The sequence below is a fragment of the Scatophagus argus genome, chromosome 3 (assembly GCF_020382885.2).
Source record: "Scatophagus argus isolate fScaArg1 chromosome 3, fScaArg1.pri, whole genome shotgun sequence".
In the NCBI taxonomy this organism is placed as follows: Eukaryota; Metazoa; Chordata; class Actinopteri; family Scatophagidae; genus Scatophagus; species Scatophagus argus.
Genome location: NC_058495.1, coordinates 9,899,486 through 9,918,915, shown reverse-complemented (window position 1 = coordinate 9,918,915; position 19,430 = coordinate 9,899,486). Strand labels below are relative to the sequence as shown.

Genomic DNA, 19,430 nt, shown 5'->3' with positions numbered 1-19,430 from the left:
CATTTCAGCTGAAGACCAAAGATATTTCATTTATCTGCCAGGGTAACATGCTACTACACCATTAGACTTGGCACTGAGGTACAGACAGCCTTATAACCAAGCTAACCACTGGGTTTTGTGTCTGCTGGGCATATATCCTGGATTTGAGATTTCCATTCACCGCTTAACATTTTTTATGACATGCCATGTTGGCTTTAGCAAATCTGTTCTTACAAGCACCATTTGCACAACTGACAGCATGCTTATCTTCCTATTTGACCTACAGCAAAGTATTGATGAGATTTATCGCAGTCAGCTGTCACTGTTCTGGTAGTGTTTTCACTGTTTCCATGGTTAAAACCAGCACAAGTCTGTTTCCTGTTCATGTCGTTCCTTTGGCAAGTATGAAAACACAGAACTGGGCCACTTATCCCTGTTGATATGATCTGATGTTTGTGTATATGGACTACACGCAGTTCAAGTTGACGGTGTAGTGAAGTTAAGAAGCTATTCTTGTACAGAACACATCTTTGACCTAAGATGTGTGAATTTGGGCTAATAAAAATCAACCGGTGTTGAAGGACACAGCAATGCTGATTAAGTACAGTAATATACTGTATGCTGTATGTAGCCAAGGCTGCACTACCAATTGGGCATAAACTGCGAATGCCCCAGGGACCCCAGACCTCTAAGGGTACCAAAAAATCTAGGATATACTGTGTGTCAGTTGTTTCTTTTTCTTTTTTTTTTTTTTTTGGTAATTTCATTATTTTTAAAATTTGCATCACTAAAACACAATAACCTAGTCCTGCATAACAACACAGTCATACTGTCCTATTTGTTAGTGGGATCCCGTGTAAAAATCTACTTCTAACACCTTAATCACTTCTGCCAAGGCGGTTGTGTTTTCCATTGGATTTGTTTGTTTGTTGTCACCAGACTTGTTGGGTGGGGGTAACATGGGCCAAGGGAGAACCCATTGTATTTTGGAGCAGATCCAAATGGGCAGATGTACAAGTTTTTCCACTTTCATTAACATAGCATTTGGACTTGGCAGAATAAATGCAATGCACCTCTAAATCAAAAACACAAGCAAGTATTTTTTATCTATATGGATCATTTTGGTGTGAGTTGCTGAGTTTAGTGATATTGTTTGTACAGATGTCCCCCTTCTCACAAATGTAATGAAACTAGGTGGCACTCAGCTTGTGGCCCTCAATAGGAATGAATGACCCAGTTACTGAAGATAATCCACAGAACAGAAATATTTTCTTTCTTTTTACCCTTTCAGTTACACAGGAAGCATGTATCTACACATGGATAAGAGGCTAGCTAGCTAAGTGAACTAAATTAAATAAGTAATGTTACAACTCAACCGAGGAGGACGCCATTAGAAAGAAAATAGTTACATGATTACATACACATTACATCAATACATGACACTGCTCACATCAAGTAATCAAGTCAGGATTTCTGGAAAACAATTTTGCTGTTGGGTTCTTCAAACTTTTATTGTTTTTCTTTTGTGGCATTTTAAGCACCAGAAGCAAAATACCATCTTATTCAGTTATATTAGAAAAAGGCATATGTATGACTGAAAAAAAAATTCAAAATTCAGCAACTCACACCAAACAATCTAGGGTGGGTGAACTGGGATTGGGGTGAACTGTCTCTTTAAATGTTTGTCTCTAGGAGATGCTAGCTCACTGTAAAGATACAGTATCTCCATAACACAGTTCACACACACAGGCACCAGTAATCCTTTGGCAGTGTGGAACATCAACTCGTGTGCAACAAGGCTTTCGTCTAACTATGGTGTAGCTATGGAAATATAAATAAATGCATACCATGCATCTAATTATAGTAATATTTTTCTGTATGCAAATTTAAATGTGACTGAAGTAAAACAATTGTTTTTTTTACTCCTATATGTCCTGGTGGTCATAACAAGGAGAATTATCAAAAATGTCATTATTAAATGAAATACTAGACGAATACTTTTGTGCTCTCTGCTCCCTGTCAGTAATAAAACTCTACAGGAATTAAATGAAACTAGACATCAGTCAGAACTGATTGTGTAAAAAAACACTGTTGCAGAAATGTAAATTTCATTTTCATTAACATAAAGAAATCAGTAGGTATCTTAATGGCAGGAGCTATTTTTATCTACTTGCAGAACTTGACAGCTTTGATTTGTGAACAAATTCAAAAAGAGCATTTAAAAAGAAAAGCTAAAACATATTTTTATTCCCTCAATACCAACCTCACACTGGGTCCATCTTGTTGAAAGAAATGTGCTATGGAAATGAGAGAGCAATCACACACACACATGCTTCTTCTGCTCACATCATCACCTCTTCCAGCTCATTTCCAACTCCCTCTGATTTGTTTGATTTGACTAAGCAGTGACTCACCAACCCGTCTGCGTTCATTGGACACAGGAAGCATTTTGGATTTCTTGATCTGAGGCGATCAACCATATCATACAACCCAATTTCAGACATTATTACTGTCTGACATTTACATTATTATTAGTGAATTTCCCCACTGCGGGATCAATAAAGTTCATCTTATCTTATTATCATCCAAATATTCATATTGGCAAAACAGTCATAAGCCTCTTATATGAGAATAATGTAATTTATTGGACATGACAAACTGTTTTGTTTGAACACATCAACTGAATTCATTTCATATTAACAGTAAAATGTTAACTGTAACACCAGTTAACTCCCCCCCTGTTTGCAGGCATACCCTTTTGTGATGGGAGACATAATGGTGCCTGATGTGAGTTTCAAAATTATGGTTACTTTTCAGCAGTATTGTGGAAAAATATTTGGTGCTCTTTGGCTCATGAAAAGAAGTGCTACAGCACATCATAGAATAAATGAGTGTAAAAAGGCTGTTTTATTTTAATAAAACAAGATCCTTCTGTAGTTTGAGAGAAAGGTTTCAGTGGTTGCCATACAGGCACTTCCCTGCTTTTTTTTGACAGTATGAAAATGTGTGAAAATGTTCAGACAAACAGCTAATTTTTAATCAAGTGCTCGAGTATACACATTTATATGCATGTAGTTCTGTTCTGTCAAGTTTTTCTTCACATTATGTCTTTGTTGATACCCTCATCAGTTCTACTTGATGATAACAAAGAGACAAAGTGACAAGGCAGGTGAAAACAAGACTAGAAAATTTCTATAAATTATCATTGTTAAGGCAAACATGATGAATTCATCGGAAACCTGCCTGTTAAAAAAAAAAAAACCCAAAAGAAGAGTGAAACAGGAGACCGGCTGACCAGTTCTCAGTCCAGCCTTCCCTTGGGTAAGAACTCAGAAGATACTTGGCAAGATTTGTGTTTTTCCTGTACTGACACTAGAAAGGACACCTATTGTCCTATCTTCTGTTTTAATGAAGAGAAAACAATGTGACAAAGTCTCTCAAGTGCATGGCAGTGCTTGTGAATGTTAAATATTTCATGTTCATGATCATGTTATACCATGTCACATTTCTTTGCCCTTTGATAGTGCACAAAAATAAATACATGAAAAGGTTTTCTTTGAAAACACATTTAGGACACAGTTTTTCTCTTCTGAACTAGAGCCAAGACGCTGGATTCATGCTTCTGTTTTTGAGGGTGAGAGATCAAATTCCTTTGAGTTTAAAGGTCTCTGGTCCTAGACTCACTATTATCATTACCATAACACAGACAAAATAAATAACATTAAATTCAGATATTATCCTCATCTGTCGCTGAGTCTGAATCAAAGGGCAGTCAGTTACAAAAATAAGATCTAGAACGAACATAAATAGCAGACACTCAAAATACAGTTACAGTATTTATCTACACTTAAAAAGCTCGCCCGTGCAAATGTGTTTAAGACATTTAGTTGATGCAACAGTTGCCCTGTCCTTATCTGCGACTATATGCAGCATATAAACAATTATGACTTTGTTCTGCTTCCTTGCTCTGCCTGTCACAAACCAATATTCAGAATATTTTTAAATACTCGTTTAAAGTTTCCATTGCAAAGCGGGTATATAAAAGGATTGAGAGTGGAGTTGATGTAACCTAGCCATATGGTAAACATGTGAAGGTCATGGTGCACGCACTCTCTGCAGAACGCCATGACCATGAAAACTATAAAATATGGTATCCAACACAGTAAGAAAGCAGCTATTATGAAGCCCAACTGCTTGGCTGCTTTGTGCTCTTTACGAATCCTCAGGCTTTGGATACGATGACGTGAGTGGTCGATAAACCTTTGCCAAGTCTGTCTCAGGGTCACTGCATTAGCCGGGTCCAATTTGGCATCTTCAACCCCTTCCTCAGTCCAGGGCAAAGCATGGCTGGGGTCATAGTTGTTGTAGAGTGCAGACGTGTATCTCTGCATGTCTGAAACCTGATTGATATCACAGACGCCGCTCACTGAGTTCGGCACTGTGACGTGACATTCATTTAAAGACGCCTGTGTTTTGTTCTCATTATTCCCCTCACAACAAATTACATCCTGTGGCTTCTCCTCAGGAGACAAAGAACACCTTTTAACCTTTTGCGCCAGTCTTAGTCGTTTTGTTGTGATGGCAAGACATGACGTCTGCTGGCACTTCACACCAATTTTTCTGTGAGATCTGGATGGAGCAGTTTTAGTTTTATCAGCATCCTCCAGGGATGCTCCCTGGTCTAGAGTATTTTGATCCAGCAAGCGTTGTTTTTTAGATATTTTCAGTGGAACCTCACATTCCCTTCTGGGTGATTTGGAGTCACTTTTCATGGGTGTTTGAACATTTTGTCCATTCTCATTTTCCCCAAATGAATCGGTCGGATGAATGATTCTCTCTCTGTCCCTGAGATGTTGTCTTACTGCCAAGTAAATATGTGTGTAAAACCACAGCATCAACACAGAGGGTACATAGAAGTTGAAGACGGCAGTGATGACCTTAAACCACGTGACAAAGCGAAAGTCAGTGTCACACTTGTTCTCCTCCTCAGGTTTAAGGTCTACATGAGTGAAAGACCTCCATCCTAAAATTGGAATAATCCACATCATGGACAGTAGCCATGCTCCAGAAATCATCACACTGGCTTTTCCTCTCGTTCGATATTTCAGGTACTTCAGTGGCTGTCTGACAGAGCGGTACCGATCCAAACAAAGGATAAACAAGCTGAAAATTGAGGCTGTGCTAGCCACATAGTCCATTATAAGCCAAAATTGGCATACAGCCCGTCCCAACTTCCACTCATCCTCTAGCAAATATACCAGGTTAAGAGGCATAACTGTGGCCCCCACGATGAGATCTGCCACAGACAGGCTGACAATGTATAGGTTCCCAACAGTGTGGAGGCTCTTTTCTTTCTTCACGGCGTAGAGAACAAGCAGGTTCATTATGACCGTGAGGAGGGAAAGAAGTCCCAGAAAGATCCCCAGCAGGGCGTTGTGTAAGTGGTCATGGAGGGTCAGCGTGTGATTGCTCCTCAGTGAGTCACCATCGAGGAGCACACTGTTGTTGCTGTTATTGACGTAGCTGCTGGAGTTGAGCTGAGGAGGGTCTGTGGAAGCAGACAGACCAGATTCCATCATAGTAGGTGAGATATTCACCTCTAGGTCCAGTCACATCATGGAAAATTACCAGTGGACTTTTGTGTTAAAAAAAGTCAGTCCTTTAAATGCTGGAAAAAGGCATTAATCTGTGCTGTCTTTTTTGTCCATTTCTTATATAAATCCGAATCAGTAGAACCTGAAAAAACAACAAAAAAAAACCATTAAAAATACAGCAATCTTCTTGAATAAATGTGCATTGTTTCCATTCCATGAGTAATTGTAATATGGAAAAACCACATAAGACACCCAGTATTTTTCAAAGCAGAGTATTTTCAGAAGTCTGAAAACATATCTGGAGGACTCAGATACAAATGTCTATATAAAGATAAATACAGAATAACACTTTTTGACTTTTCTGGTTATGATATGCCATATTAATAGGCTACAATCTCTCTTGCTCTTTCTTTTCACTGGCCAGCTGGCTTTCTTTTACACTCACATGAGGGGAGGTGGCAAATCCCATCAATGACACAGCAGTAGGCAAACTGTGCGATTGGAGGAAAGGTGACGCTGACATTCAGCCAGTGCTGTATGAAATCTATGTTTAGGATTCATTATATTCTATACTATTGTGTAAATGTTAGAGTCTGCAAGGCACAGCAAGACGTCTCATATTAAAACATACAGTATGCAGATGGAAATGATGTTTGGGGTATTGATTGTATTTTAAGAGGGTAGAATGAAATGAACGCACTGCCATGGAGGCAGGTGGGTGTTTCTGTGCATAGCTCATGCTGACTTGTCTCTCCGTAATTCATCTGTGAATTGAAATACGTCATTTGGCCTTTTTTTTTTAAGAACCCTCGGACTCAAACCTAAGTGTAAAACATAGATCTTTTTTCCCTCCAGCATAAGAGCCTAATCACGTGTTGTTTTGCCATTAAGACCATCACACTCCACTCAGATAACTCCTGATAACAGAAAACAACAACAAAAAACTTGAGTGTGTAAAGTGCAGGAATCAATGTGGATGTAAATCAAAACCCTTGTGATTATACAGCAAAAGCCAACCTGCAAAATGAATAAAGAAATGAAAACTTTAAGAATATGGACATGTGGGATTTGGAAAGTCATCAAAAGGAAACAAAAATATTCAAAAGCCACTTAGATGTAAACAAATACGAAATCTAATGCATTCAGAACAGGTAGGAAGGAAAAGTGTACAATTAGTAAATAAGCATCATTTCTGTAGAAACATCAGTTTTCATTCGTACTAATCTAATTTCTTCCCTTGTCGTCAAACAAGTATGACAGTACCTTTTTCGACTGTGTCTGCTTACTCAGTGATGACACACATTCCGGAGGAGGAAGAGAGAAAAAAAATACCCACCAATCTCACAATATTAAGCGATTAGTGGGAGAAGAAAGTCACTCACAACAGCGGTGGTGGCTGAACCTCAGAAACTGACTCATCTCAACTCTCACTGTGGTTTTTGGTTTTAAAAACGGTGCGATGTTGTAAAGTTGCATTTTCGATTGCCATTACCCCCCCCCCACACACACACACGTTGTATGATGGATGTTAAGTCTACATACACTTATACACTTATTCCAACGTATTCCAATATTAGATGCCAATTCAAATGCACGTATACTAAAGCACATGTAAATATAACGTTGCACTACATACAGCAGCCTATATGCTGTCCTTCATATAATGAGCCTAATTGTGACTGAAGCGCCTCAGTCGTTAGAAAACTTGACTGTTTATCGCTTGCTTTCGTTAAATATCTTTGACTTTAATCTTTATCTGAGCCGCACTGTGCGGTGGTAAACATTTTCTCGCTTTGTTTGTAGCCTCTGTGTTTATACATTTACTGCCTCCGCAGCACAAATATTTACAATCAAGATTATTACTCACCCAGTTCACAAAGAATAACAAGATGAAGACAAGTGGATAGCTGCGTGTTTTCTGCCTGGGAGCAACTCAGTTTGCAGCACCGGATAAGGGCAGGATATTTGTCTAACACTAATTGATCAATATGATAATCAGCAATGATCACCGCTCCTCTGATTTCATTACAAAAGAGCGGGAACACATGCATTAATCCTGCTCTGTTTTCGCCCTGTTCAAACTCCATGGAACCTGTAAATGAACGTAAATAGCCTGTATGGCTCTCACATCCAACACGACAAGTCGGTGCCCAGAGAGCCACCTGTTGAGCCCCGGCGGGTTCTCACACGAAAACTTTTCTGCTTTCAGCCCTACCCGGACAAATGCATATTTTGGTATCAGCCATCGGGTTAATGAACTGGCCCTTGTCAGCTGCCATAGGAAAAAAAAAAAAAAAACTTTATGAGTTGAAATCTGTGTCTAAGTTATTGCAGCCTATAGCCGATGCGTCTGTCCAGTGAGAGTTTCACACTCACCGGGGTTGCGCCTGAATTTCCCAGAAAGGCAGTTTAGATCCAGTCAGTATCCCGGGTCAGAAAACGAGTGAAGGACAGAGGTTGGAATTGCAAAGTAAAAGTCCCCCCCCCCCCCGCTGTTCCTCTCTTCCTCTCTCCCTCCCCCTCACAGTGTGTGTGTCTGTCTGTCTCTCTCTCTCTCTCTCTCTCTCTCGCACAGCTCTAGACTGAACACTGAGTCACAGATTTTCTACTTTACATAATATACGGCTGAATAATTGCAACCATAAACATTACCGTGTTGGAGGAAAGAGTTTTCACCTGATGGAGGTGCGCATTATGATGTGCGGGGCAATGACTCAGTGTATGATTCACCGTACAGTTCTTTACACGCGCGCCGTGAGCAGGGGAGATAAGCCCGTAGGCCTACGTTGACGAAAGATCTGCTTGAGGTCGTTAAATAAATACGTTTGAATTGTACAGTGTTTAAATATCTTAACTTTTATTTACAGCTGAACCAGTCAATGGAAATCCTGTATCAAGGAGCAGTGAGGGTGGGAGCTGTCTGGATTATTGGTAGGGGAAATGAGGACAGCAGGAGGAAGGGACCATGGTAACATAATGAATTCCTCCAATCACAACACATGAGCTAGATCGATGAAACTCAGCATACAGTCTGCTGACTAGTGGCAGTCTTCTTTGTGCTGTTTTTTCAAAAGCCCAAGTCCTCTGCCCCTCTGCGCTGACTCAAACAGCAAGTCTAATATTAAAACATAAATTGAATTTGTTCTGATTTCTGGACCCTGCATATTATTTCATCTTATTTCTCACCTGAAGAGACAGCCTTTCAAGCTATATGGCTCACCAGCTGTCTAAGAGCAGCATGTCCACCCACCCACACCAACGTGTGTGTCAGTGTTTTGGTTTATGTAGAACAAGAGAGATGACTGTTTTAATATTTGATCTTAAATAAACATTTGGCATTTTGTGGGGTGTGAATCAGAAACATTTCCTTTGAAAAAATATTCAAGAAAGTAGCCTATAACAAAAATGAATACTTTATGAATAAATACTTTATACACATGTATGTATGTATGTACTGTATGCATACACACCAATAGCCAAAAGTTAACTACTTCACAGTGCATCTTTCAAGACATATAAAATCTCAGGTTTCTCCACAAACTATACAAACACACTCTAATCTAACAAGGGCTAATAATGTGTTAGCTGTCAAGTGTTAGCTGTTACTACTTTCACATGAACTCGACATGAACTGATATGACATTTGTCCAACTGTAAATTCTGTTTTTCTGTTGGGACGACATGCTCCCCCGAAGACACAGCGTGTCAACAGCCCTGTCAAAATATCAAGTGTGTTTCATAACATTCAGCAGCGAAGGGATGAGGCTCCTGATGACCCTGTTCGTGTGCTGATTCTGAGAATTAGTCTGGGATTCATTTGGGCTTTGACTTGTTGTGAAATTGCAAATTGTAATTTGAACTCGTGTCATGAAGGGTACGATTTCTTCCAGCTGTGTGTTTGTGTGTGTGTGTGTGTGAACTATGATACCAGTGTTTTGTCTGTATGCAAGCAACAGGCCAAGGAATACAGGCAATGGAAAATAAAAACTATTAGATTTTTCCCCCTTGGGAGTGTGACAGTGTATGTTAAATTTTATGGTCATAGTTTCTGAAATATCTAAACAAACCTCTGCTCCTTGGCAGAGCCTGAGGTTCATGCTAATAATTTTTATACTTTTGGTCATGATATTAACTTCACTTGGCCCACCATTAAATGAGTATGTTATATGTTTGTTATATAGGGTTTTTTTTTTCGTCAGAGAAGGGCCATTATTTAAAAACAAACCAAAAAAAAAAAAACCACCGTATTGTACCTGGAACCTTAGCAGTCACTCTTTTCAGGACCCCCAGTTACCTCTGGTACCACTGTTGCTTTTACTTGCCACATCTTTTGTAGCTCTTCTTTCAGCCCTTTGTATTTTTTGAGCTTCTCATGTTCTTTCCTCTTGATGTTGCTGTTCCTTAGGATCACTACATCTATCAATTCAATTCAGTTATTTCAATTTCAATTCAATTTATTTAAAAAACAAAAAAACAAAAAGTTGTCTCATGACACTTTCCATTTACAGCAGGTCTAGACGAAAATCTTTAATTTGATTTTTGGAGAGACCCAACAAAACCCCCATGAGCAAGCACTTGGCGACAGTGATGAGGAAAAGACATTGTGATGGTCACCACTGCCTTCTTCTGTTGTTTGTCAACCACCACAATGTCTGGCTGGTTCACTGTCACCGTTTTCTCAGTCTGGATCTGGAAATCCCACAGGAGCTTGGTCATTCTCAACCATCTTGGGACGCGTCTTCCATTCTGACTTTGGGACTTCCAGCCCATACTCAGTGCAGATGTTCCTGCATACTATGTCAGCCACTTGGTTATGGTGTTCCATGTACACTGTTCCTGCCTGCATCTTACACATTGCTGAGTTTGAATTTTCTCAGTGGCATCTTTACACAGCCTGCACCTGGGGTCTGTCTGGTGTGTAGCTTCTATTGATCTTATAATGAGTGCCTGTTCTTGTGCTCTTGTGCCTTGTCCTGTTCTTTGTGCTGTCTTTCAATCCTGCCTTCTCCAGCCATTGGAAGCATTTCTCGATATCAGGCACTTCTTCTATCTGTCGGTGGTACATGCTGTGCAGGGACTTGTCCCTCCATGGTGGTTCGTCCTCCTACTCCTCCTCATCATCAGTCAGCCTGAGCTATTCACTTCCTCGGCTTACCTCGTTCCACAAGGTGTACAATTTCAGGGTGGTGGACTTGGGGTGAAACCCCGCTATATGTGGGGGGGGGAGAGAATTACACATCTAGATGTATGAATAATTTTTCAACTTTTAGGAAAATTTTGATGCCAAACTTGCTTCTCAGAATTTTCAAATGTGCACATAAACATTAAATAATAATTGCAAACAAATGATGCTGAGTTTAAATGAATATTCTTTCATAAACTATTAGTTTAAGATCAGGTTTAATTTTTCCATTATCTTAGTGGTGTGTGAAATCTCAAAAGCTCTCTGTTGAGTTCACATATAAGCCTACGTTATTTTGTTTAACATACTATTGTCAAAGGTCAAGACACAGATAAAACTAATACATCATCCTCAGTGTATTAGTTTTATCTGTGTCTCCTGTCCTATAATGTGATGTCTATTTTACACAGTTTTGTATTAATTTCTGGCATAACATATTTACACATAACTTGCCTTACTGCTTTTATCCTGCTCAGCAGCTTCATGCTTTCATCTGCTTTCTCTTGTTCTAATTCTACATGGTGTGTGCTTTATTGTTTCATTATTTTAATGGCTAATTTCACATGTAGCCAAGGGACAACAGTTGAAAACTGGCCTCCTTGTGAGCACTGGTTCATTCACAGTGATGCTGATCAATATGTATTCCCTTTAAATTAATACAAATAAAATAATATTATTCACCAGTGTATGGAGTTTATGACATTATAGTTGTTTTCACACCCACGCAGGTGTTATTTTTGGGCAGAACAGACCTCTGCTCAGGAACAGTGTGGTCATGTCTCCATCTTCACTTTCCGGTTTATTTTGTTACTGTCAGGGTGAGACGTGACATTTTCTGGACTCTCGAGTGCAGTGACCATAGCAAAGCCCTAAAATCACTCTACCCAACTTCACCCTGAGAGGAGGTCAGAATCATTTAGAATAACACCTTTTCTCCACACAAGCTGTACTGCGAATCCTCATGTCACCAGCGCAACAGTGACAGCTGTGAGTGTGCCGTCAGACAGCCGCAGACTTGAACCGCTTAAAGAGGCTGTGGGACTCTGTTACGTGCACAAAGTGTGAGTGAAGTGGGAACCATCACACAGCCGGTGTGGACAGCTGCGTGGATTACGTAAAATGGAAACATTGCTGCTATATGAGTGAAAATCATCATTGAAAGGTGCCTGGTGAGGACAGGGTGTATCAACACCTTTCATCAGGTACTTTGTGATACACCTGCTCCTTTTCAGGCAGGAGAGCCGTTACAATGAATTCCTGATGTTTATATTCATCGTTATGCAATATTCAGACTAGGTACACTGGATACACTACCAAAATCATCAAATCAGCGTTACTACCAGCCTGCTCTCTGCTACAGGAAGAGCTGCGGGTGAATAGGTGATGAAAAGAAAGAAAGGAAGGAAGGAAGGAAGGAGGGAGGAAGGGAGGGCAGAGTGACAGTATGAAACGAAGGATGAGATGAAAAGGGCCAGGAAGATTTGAAGAAAGGGACCAGGGGTTTATGTGTGTTTGTGTGTGGGAGGAGGTAAGGAAAATAAGGTACACTAAATTGAAAAAAATGTCAAGAAAGCAACAGTAGATGGTGACAGAAGTGTTTTTAGATATTGAACTCCTGGACCCCTTTGGGTCAACAGTTACCATGAAAATAGTTGCTTTGTGGTCAGAAGCTGGACCGCTTGAATGTATTTGTGAAAGCAGGAAACTGGCTGTTGCTTACATACGGCCTGAATGCGTGGTTATCCTTCTCTGTATGAAGACAAAGGTGTGTTAGTTCATGAGTAGAGGGACAACAGCAGATTAGCTGAGGGATAAATGAGTCAGTGGGATTTTCATATTATATACTATATTATATTATATAAATCATATAAAATTGTTGTCGCCATAATGCAATGTGGACGTAACCAATGATTTAAAATGACAGACTGTAATATGAATGTGTAGTAGTGAGAAGGTTTTCTATTTCTGCTACACAGTTGTGCAAGGAATTTGTTTTCCTTTGTATGTTTGTTGTGTCCGTGCATGCACATTAAACATGAGAATGTGTGTATTCTTATTTGTGTGTGTACGTCAATGAATGCAATAATTCAATTTAGCTCAGTCTGTAGTATAGTTGCCCCATAATAGCCCATAATTACAGAGTGTAGGGAAAGAATCAGGCTGGTTAGAGTGCATTGTGGTGATGGCTGATTGTCTTTCAAATTAAGCCAGATGACTCTAATAGAAGTCAATCACTGATGACAGACATTGTGTGTTGCATATGCCTAAACTGAATATCTCTGTCCCTCTTTGTCCTATGAACATTTATAGTATCAACTTTTTTTTTTTATTCCTGTTAGACAAAAGTCAATGTTTCATTTCTCTTATGTGTTTCCTTGCCATAGCAACACTTGAAAAGCCATGCATGTCTATGTTTTGCAGGCTAATGGTGACATCTGCTGGTCAGGCCTGTATCTGCTGTCATTTACTGTTCCATAAAGGAAGCCTGGCAAAGTAACAGTCATCTTATATGTGACAAAATGTGGGGGTACTTATGAGCTCGCAAAAAATCAAAGTTTCCTTTATTACTTTGAATTGTCATTATTATTACCTTCAGAAAAGCCTTTGTGAACTCAAGAACAGTCAGATAATCTCTGCTATCAATCACTCTCGCCCGAAGATCAGTGTCTCTGAAAATAATAAGGGGAGCAGATCTCTGGCTAATCTCCCTTTACATGTGGGATTTACTCTCCTGTTATCACTGGGAGGTGACTTTGTAACCTTCTGTTCAGCCTGTAAACAAACTCATGAAATGTCATCAGCTGCTAATCATTACATTGAAGCAGTGTGGTTTCATCTGCATTTTACAATATATACTCCTGGAAAAGAAGCTCATGCTCATTTCCTCCATCTTTTTACTGCTCTCTCGCTCCTGTTCCAGTCCTCTCCTCACATGTTCTTCCATCCAGCTCCCTCTCTTCCCTTGCCCATTTTGACACTTCTTTGATACTTCTATCATTCCTACTGGTCCAATTGACATTAAGGTGTTCTTGCACATTATTTCTGAGAAATTTTGTTAAAATTACTGATTCAGTAGTGGTTTGGGTCTCACATGTCAAGTTGTTTCAGCCAGTGTGCCACCAAACCTAATACTGACAGAGCAGAGAGAGACAGTGATGAAAAATTCTGTGAAAAATACTCCATTACTAGTAAAGGTCATCCATCGGTAGTAAAGTAAAATTATCTAAGTGTCATTGAGAAAATGTGCTGTGAGTGCAGAAAATGACCCCTGTAACCGTAATGCTGTGATATATTCTATCATTATTATTACTTGTGCAATTATGTGTAAGCAGCATTTTTCTGGAGCTGTAAAATATTAAAATACTTTATTTGGGACTGTGACTTATTTAATTTGAGTGCTGATTATTATTTTTTAGATCCTTTAACTGTTTTGTTTGCAAAACATTCAAAAATGGTGAGAAATGCTGTCACAATTACTAGAATAGGACAGTTGCAAATTTTCTGCTGACTGACTAATCGATTAACTGAATAATCGTTTTAACTCTAAATTGTTATACTTTTGGGAAGCTTCATACACAAAAGTGCATCATATTTTATAGGCTCTTCATATGTTTTGCATTTGAATGTGTAATTAGTATATGCATAACTGATAATTATAGCCAAAGAATAATTACAGTGGAGTGAAAAGTACACCATTTCCCCTTGAACTTTACTGCACAGGTATGGAAGTACTCAAGTCAAATACCAGTATTTTAGATTTGTATTTGAGTACTTGAGTAAATGTAAGTAGGTACATTACTTCACTAGAGTGGATTAGTCAGTATGGAGCTTTCTTTTCAAAGGGTGGGGGGGGGGATCTGCCCTTCTGAAGTGTCCTTGAGCAAGACAATATAATCCTCTCCTGTGATTGGATTTGCAATAGTGGCTGTGCAGCATGGACCAAATCTCTTCAAAAACATGTAATTTCAGCCCTTAGTCATGTTATTTTTATGTTATTTTTTATCAACATAAAACCATGTCAGAACTTATTGGGAATATTTTTATTTGCTTAAGTTCTGTGTCTGTGTTCATTTCTATTGCTGAATCAGTTATGGTAGCCTTTTCGTAGATTGCATTTTCAGATTTTCTACTTTTCCCTGATGTGAGCGTAAGATACGCTGTGGTTGATGGGGAAGGATTGCCCGCAAAAAAGACAAAAAAGAGGAGAGCTCAATCAGGAAAGTACGCTGAACAGCAAGTGATTGTTTTCATCTAGATGTAAAGAAGAACTGGAGACTGAGTTACAGTTGGTAGCTATTGAAAGGGAGCGAGGCTATTGGTGAGTCCGACGCGAGATCGCCAAAAGAGCTTTTTCTTTAAGTTGTTGAACTTCACCTGTGTCGGTAAGCTAACGTTAGCTGTGTTTGCGACTAGTAGATACTACAGTGACTTTAATACAAAGTTCCTCATGTATTGCACTGTGACCTTCTGAACTGTGTTGTGAGGGAAATATATTTGTATGTATAACCGAGTTTAAGATATTCTCGATGTTGTTAGGGAGGAGGAAAAACATTTTTTTCCATGTGACTCTCCTGTTTACTTGCTCCTTGCGTTAGAGGCTTTTAGGTATTTTTGCAAGCAGAGTTTTGATGCTGTGTAAGATTATGCTCTACTGTGTATTGAAATGTTAAACTGAAACAGTTTAATTCTGTTTTCATTTGTGATAACTTTATTGTGTTGTAGTATGCTAGGCATGTACATGTATTTTGTTAGAACATGATTCGAAACATTTTTCTTTTGAAATGTGGAAGTTGAATTGGAGAATAACAATACCTTTCAAGTAATTGTTTTAAATTAGCACTTGGTATTGTTGAGATGTATTAAAATGTACAACATAATTGAAAACATAGAAATGTAGAATTTATAACCTGTTTGCTAAAATACAGCTCAGGTTTTCTGATATGGATGGAAGGATCCAGTGAAGAAGATCAGCTGGTCCAGAGGGCGAGCTACCTAATTTTCATGATACACTGTACCTCTGAAACAGCTGGATTACCTCTGGGTTCAGTGGTAGGATCAAACCACTCGCCTTGGCTGGTGCCAACCTGAGCAGATACACTGAGAGTACACTCTGACATAGCAGACTCTGATGGGTCAGGTCCTCATCTGATCTGACTTTGGATTTCACTTATTTCACATATTTTTTTCTCCATGGATAGACATCAACTTCTCCCTTGAACAGTGAAAGGAACTACTAAAGGACAATACAAGACTGAGGACACTCGATCAAAGTGCCCATTTTTTATTGTTCATATGCACTGTAAATGTTTGGTTACTCACATATAAACTAAAGTTCCAGTTCACTGAATTTAATTTAGTTCTGCTCATGGTTATTACACTCATACTTGGCTCCTTCTGAACCTAGAATGAGATAGATAAGTGTATTTCCCAGAAGTGGGTTACACAAAGACTGTATTCAATCAAATAATTTAAATTGTTTTTTAATTAAAATGTGCGGGATGAATGCAGCAATTTCCAAAATGAGTAAAAAATGATTACAAAACATTTTCTCTGACACATTGCGTCAGCGAGACAATTCGAATAAGGTCATCAGTCTGCCTCCCAATTGACTTGATTTCAACATTTTGTCGGCACGTCAGCATTTTTCAAGCCATGCTGCATCTGATAAGTGCTTTTGTCAGGCTGCATATATCAGAGCCCTCTTCAGCGGCGTCTTTATGCTGTCGTTGAGTCGAAGCGACTGGCATTAACTAGAATGACAGAGGCCCACTTCATACGCCCTCTACATCATCTTCACTTTTCTTTTTATAAACCTCTCATCTGCTTCTCTCTCTCTCTCTCTCTCTCTCTCTCTCTCTCTGTCTTGTTCTCCCTTTCGCTCGCCCCATCGCTCTCTCAAATCCCTCTTCTCTCCCCTCTTCCACTTAATTTTCTCCAATTTACTCCGCTTCCCCCACCTTCTCTCCTCTCGCTGCCTTCCACCATCCCTCAGTCTTTTGGCCTTTTTGCAGTCACATAGTCAGGCATGTGAGGTGAAGGACTTATGTAATCTTCTCTCTCCATACAGTCTCTCTCTCTTTTTTTTTGGTCTTTCTTTTTCTTTTCTCTCTACAGTGGTGCTATTTTGACAATGAAGTGGAGGCAAATTGATCACTTGTCTTTATGTGGAAGAATCCTATTGTAAAAGACAGACTTTAATGCCCACAGCTGTACTGTTGACTGATTGTGTTCTGCTCTGGTTTAGTCAAGGTAATCATGCACATATTTGACATATTTTTATCATAATATATGATGCATTAATGTGATTTTTAAAAAATGAGTTGAATAATTAAAATTTTTGGTAGAATTACAGACAAATGCAGTCTCATTTCTGTTTATCCTGGGGTAAAACATTATGCTGGACAGTGATGAGCTGGAAATGAAAAAACAAAAAACAAAACACAAACCATCCTTAAGCTGTCCTGAGTAAGCAGAAATAATGAGGTGTGAGCATATTGGATAATTCCATCCCAGCAAATAGCCAGAAATGCGGAGGTTGGCAATATTCAGTCAAATGCATGTGATAGATAGCAGAGAGGCTCATCATGCAAGTCTATCCATCCTGAAATTCAATTTATATTCCACCAGTTATACCTCAAAAAAACTTGGTCTGAATGACAACTGGCTGACTGGAGACCTGAGATATTTCATTGCATGAGCTCCAAAATAAGGATATAGATATTATGAATAGTAAATAAATGAATAAGGAAATTGCTTTTTACCTTTGCCTATCAAAAGTTCACTAAAACACTGATGTACTGCATTGTGTCTGTATTCATAATTACCCAGAAGATAATCTGATACGACTCAACAAAATGTTGATTTCTACTCTGCTTCTAACTCAGTTGTCATTGATGTGAATATGCATATGAGTGTGTGTGCATTCATTGTATGTGTCTGTGGGTGCCTGGGTGGTGGATTGACTTGAACCCAGGGGCAGTCCTGGAATAGACAGACTCACTCATCTGTTTCTAATGAAGAATAATGCACTGCACCGGACACAGACAAAAGCCTTGTATACTCTCTCTCTCTCTCTCTCTCTCTCTCTCTCACACACACACACACACACACACGTGACAAACATGCATATTGGTAGATGCATACAAGAAATACTCACAAAACATCATATGCCCAAAACACATCTGCAGATATGGTAGGATGATTTTTTTTCAAAAATAAAATAAATCTTAAAACAATTAAAAAAAAAATATAAATAAAAATATAGGCCTACTTTCTTTTTACGTTGATTTGAACTTCTACATGCTGTAGAGAGGCTACTGGATAAATAAAAACATAATGACCTTCAGAGATTTTTTGTTTTTTTTCTCGACTTACAGGCTTCTGATTCTATGCTCCAGGTTGAACAATGGAGGTCGCTACACTGAACATATTCATTCTATAAGTGTATCATGTCACATCTGGAAATTTTATTTATCAGTGCTGCAAAAGCATCAAATCTTGACCTGAAGTGTGTATCAACACTGACAATTTGCACAACAGACTTCACATTTGCTGCAACAATAATCTAACACAACCGTCTTATAAAAAGACATTTTGTTATTTAGGGTTTTTTTCTGCCATATACGCATGTCCACATCAAAGCAGAAAGACTTGATTTGGTGGTGCTGACGGCACTCGCCTGCCGCCGACTTATTCGCTGTCACGCAATTGCTGGCAGGCTGAAATGTGTTTTCAAGCGAATAGTCTGCGTTTCTGAGCTCAGTAGTACGCTGCATGTCAAACACCACTGATAAAGCCTTATATGAGGAGCCTCTGGAGGGGAAGCATGGTGACACTGTGATACAGTGAAATGACATGAGGAGACAGCGGAGTTAATGATTTTCAGCTGGCATTAAAATTGCTACTGCATGAAATCCCTATCCATACATACATATATACGTTACAAAAAAATGAAAAAGATTTAATTTAAATGAACTGATAGCTAATCATTTGAAATAACAGCTTCTTATGTAATTTTGTAACATGTGGTTTTTACATGAAATGGAGAAAACACGTTAAACTGACAGAATAATTTGAAGCAATTAGGAAAAAATATTTTGCAGTTCCATTATTTCTGGGCATGTGTTTGTTTTGTCTCCAACAATTTATGCAAATATCTTTGTTGGTAAAGTATTTCCCACAATATTCCAGCATCCCCCACATTAAATCTGAATATAGTGACCACAGAACAGACAAGATTAAACTAGCAAGCTTAAAGATGAAATTACAGATACAGATGGTGCATTTTAAATACACTGTATAAACACTGACACTCAGTGGGGAAAAAAAAATAAGATTTGTTCATTGGCAACCTTTCAAATCTGATACATTCAGAAAATATTCCACTTTATTAGAGAAAGGTAGTGCAAGTGAAAAAAGCCCGGTTACATTGCAAAATTATTACAGCATGTCACGGCTGATTTAATTTAGTGATGATGGTAATGAAGAGGGTCAGGCGTGGCAGGACTTAGCAGAGGTTTTTTAGTCAAACATTAAAGTCTCTGACCAGTGAAACAAGCTTATGTCATTCCAACTAAAGCACAGAAGAAAACTCTTAAAGCAGGTTATGTGATGTTTAATGCAGGAACTAGAAGAAGGGAGTAAAGATACTGTACACACACACACACACACACACA

General features: G+C 38.9%; 1 protein-coding gene across 2 annotated transcripts; it reads right to left on the bottom strand.

Annotated features, from left to right (window-relative positions):
- Positions 1-911: 911 nt before the first annotated feature.
- hrh1 (histamine receptor H1) lies at positions 912-8,056 on the bottom strand. Of its 2 annotated transcripts, none has more exons than XM_046383306.1 (2): positions 7,950-8,056; positions 912-5,715 (listed from the first exon to the last, which is right to left on the bottom strand). In XM_046383306.1, the coding sequence occupies exon 2, from the start codon at positions 5,556-5,558 to the stop codon at positions 3,954-3,956; it is 1,605 nt and encodes a 534-aa protein (XP_046239262.1). In that variant the 5' UTR covers positions 5,559-5,715; positions 7,950-8,056; the 3' UTR covers positions 912-3,953. The 2 variants fall into 2 exon arrangements, with proteins under 2 accessions (XP_046239262.1, XP_046239263.1); XM_046383307.1 differs by having other exon boundaries at positions 7,441-8,044.
- Between the last annotated feature and the right edge of the window lie 11,374 nt (positions 8,057-19,430).